Source organism: Nanorana parkeri, unplaced genomic scaffold (assembly GCF_000935625.1).
Source record: "Nanorana parkeri isolate BGI_ZX_2015 unplaced genomic scaffold, ASM93562v1 scaffold1469, whole genome shotgun sequence".
Taxonomy (NCBI): Eukaryota; Metazoa; Chordata; class Amphibia; order Anura; family Dicroglossidae; genus Nanorana; species Nanorana parkeri.
This window is the reverse complement of record NW_017307737.1, coordinates 675-3226: the sequence shown is the minus strand read 5'-3', so window position 1 is coordinate 3226 and position 2552 is coordinate 675. Positions and strand designations below refer to the sequence as shown.

The 2552-nt window shown below is 46.4% G+C and overlaps 1 protein-coding gene across 1 annotated transcript in view; it reads left to right on the top strand.

The window, feature by feature from the left end:
* Positions 1 to 607, top strand: part of MIIP (migration and invasion inhibitory protein) — a 10170-nt gene extending 9563 nt beyond the window's left edge. Inside the window, exons 9-10 of the mRNA XM_018570165.1 lie at positions 439 to 531; positions 580 to 607. Coding sequence (XP_018425667.1) covers positions 439 to 531 — 93 coding nt within the window. The 3' untranslated portion in view covers positions 580 to 607. The remainder of the gene's footprint in view (positions 1 to 438; positions 532 to 579) is intronic.
* The last annotated feature ends 1945 nt before the right edge of the window (positions 608 to 2552 follow it).

Below are 2552 nucleotides of genomic sequence, written 5' to 3'. Positions count from 1 at the left end.
CCACCAAAACCTGTTGATCCCGCCAGTGAAGTCCACCTAATGCAGCTTCCTGTAATGGTGTGACAACAATGCTGCACTGCTCCTAAATTCAGAGCAGAGTTGTCACTCTCATGTCGGCTGTGCCTGCTTGCCCTGAGATGAGATGAGGAGTTGCAGGGGGCATGGTTATCAGCATTGTCACTGTGGCTTCACAAGCCTATAACTTGTCATTCATCAATCAGCCTCTGTTGCTGAAACCTTCCCAGTGTGTGCTGCAGTGTCTGGTAGGGGGCGCACGTGAGACACAAATGAAGGTGGATTTGGCTCAGTCAAGGAAGGTAAAGGTTTTATGAAAGGCTTATTTGGGATTTGTTGACCGTCATACTTTAGTTTTTTTTGATTTGCAAACCGCAACTTGAATCAAATACCGCTAACCAATGTCTATGCTTCTATTTCCAGGACAGTGCGTCTTACTACGCGTCCAGGGCGAGGTCTGAGAATCTGCTGAATGTATCCCGCTCCATCACTTTCCATCACAATAAAGACAAATAGTCTGTATGCAGAATAAGCGGAGCATCCCCTTAAAATCGCTCCCCATAATCCAATTCTCAGGGAAGAATCAGAACCACACATGGTTGGGCAAAGCTTTTTATTAATGGACATTGAGAACCAACATTAAATGACATTTTAACAGGATATATTTATTTGTGGGGATGGGGGGGTAATTTTTTTCCAAGGTAGCCGCTGCATCCAAGCCTTACATCACCAAGTGCAATGCAAAGCGTGGGATGCCGTGTAAACGAGGCCGCCACTGGACTTGTTTTTCAGGGGTTCGGCTTGGTCCCTTAGTTCCAGTGAAGGGAACTCTTAAGGCATCAGCACACCAAGACATTTTGGACAATTTCATGCTCCCAACTTTGTGGGAGGAGTTTGGGGACGGCCCCTTCCTGTTCCAACATGACTGCGCACCACTGCACAAAGCAAGGTCCATAAAGACATGGACGGGGCAGTTTGGGGTGGAAGAACTTGACTGGCCTGCGCAAAGTCCTGACCTCACCCCCATAGAACACCTTTGGGATGAATTAGAGGGGAAACTGCCAGCCCGTCCTTCTCCCCCAACATCAGTACCTGACCTCACAAATGGTCCAACATTCCCATAAACACATTCCTAAACCTTGTGGACGCCTTCCCAGAAGAAGTGACACCACTATATTGTATTGGATATAAACCTTGCTGGCGCTCTATATATGTTATGGTAACATAACAGATGGTGTGATGTTATGCAGAAGACTTATTTTCGAGTACAAGGGCTTTCCCCAGACTACATATAGGTCACTTGTTCTCGGTAAAAACATGGAGGGCCTTGTGAATCACAGCTGCAGCTGCCATGTCAGTCCCCGGAGATTCAGGTTTGCTCAGTTCAGAGTGTTTTGCTTTCTGAATGTCAAAAAAATAAAATGAATGTGAGAGTTATCTAAGTCCATGCGGAAAGGGGATTTAAACTCCCCCGCCTCTCTCCCAGCCTTTAGACCCATCCACCTACGAGCTCAGCCTGGAACGGTCTCGCCCTTGAAGCCGCAAAGAACGAGTCACCGGCGTGTTTGTCTTTCGCACCGCGCTGAGCTGAGAAAGGTGGATTCCCCATCAAATGGCATGAAAACAACTTCTTAGAACAAGAGACGTTCTGCAGATCAACATGAAGACTTCTACACCAAGTTCAATCTTTGTATCCTATGTGTAGTGACATGTCTGTAGGGTTTATAGATGAAGATGACAGTATCAATAAAAGCCTTCTTTATATACTACTTGTAGTTTGTAACGATGTATCCACATGGAGGCAGCCATTTTTGCACAGCAACCTCTCATCGCCGTCAGTGTAAGTCTATGGCTCAGGTTTGATCCAACTGAAAACAGTTTGTATGTATTAGGACCCAATTACACCACTGTAGATTATTGCTGCATGTGTTTAATGGCAACCCAGCGTACGTAGGCACTTTGTGGTGCGTCCTCATGCCACGTAGGATTTGGGTGATCTATGATCTGCACGCCGCTTAAATGTATCCCTGGTTACTACACCATCATTTTAAAATGGAGCCCTGAAAGAGCGGGAGTTTATCTGCCCCCCCAAAACGCTTTGGCTGCCTTGTATGTTTTTTTGCTGTAAACTAATTGCACCATTAAAAATGTTTTGGATTTTTGAACATTTGCTTTGATGCTCTTCTTTAGCTGTCTATATGTGGATTCTCTGACCCCCTGAGGTCATCAAGTCCAGTCATAATGTAATGAACCTACCGAAAACCTGAATCCAGCTCCTCATTTTCACCTTTCTTTTTCCCCCCCAATCAGCCACATCTGTGTCTCTCTGCCCTCCATCAGCCACATCTGTGTCTCTCTCTGCCCTCCATCAGCCACATCTGTGTCTCTCTGCCCTCCATCAGCCACATCTGTGTCTCTCTGTCCTCCATCATCCACATCTGTGTCTCTCTCTGCCCTCCATCAGCCACATATGTGTCTCTCTCTGCCCTCCATCATCCACATCTGTGTCTCTCTCTACCCTCCCATCCACCACATTT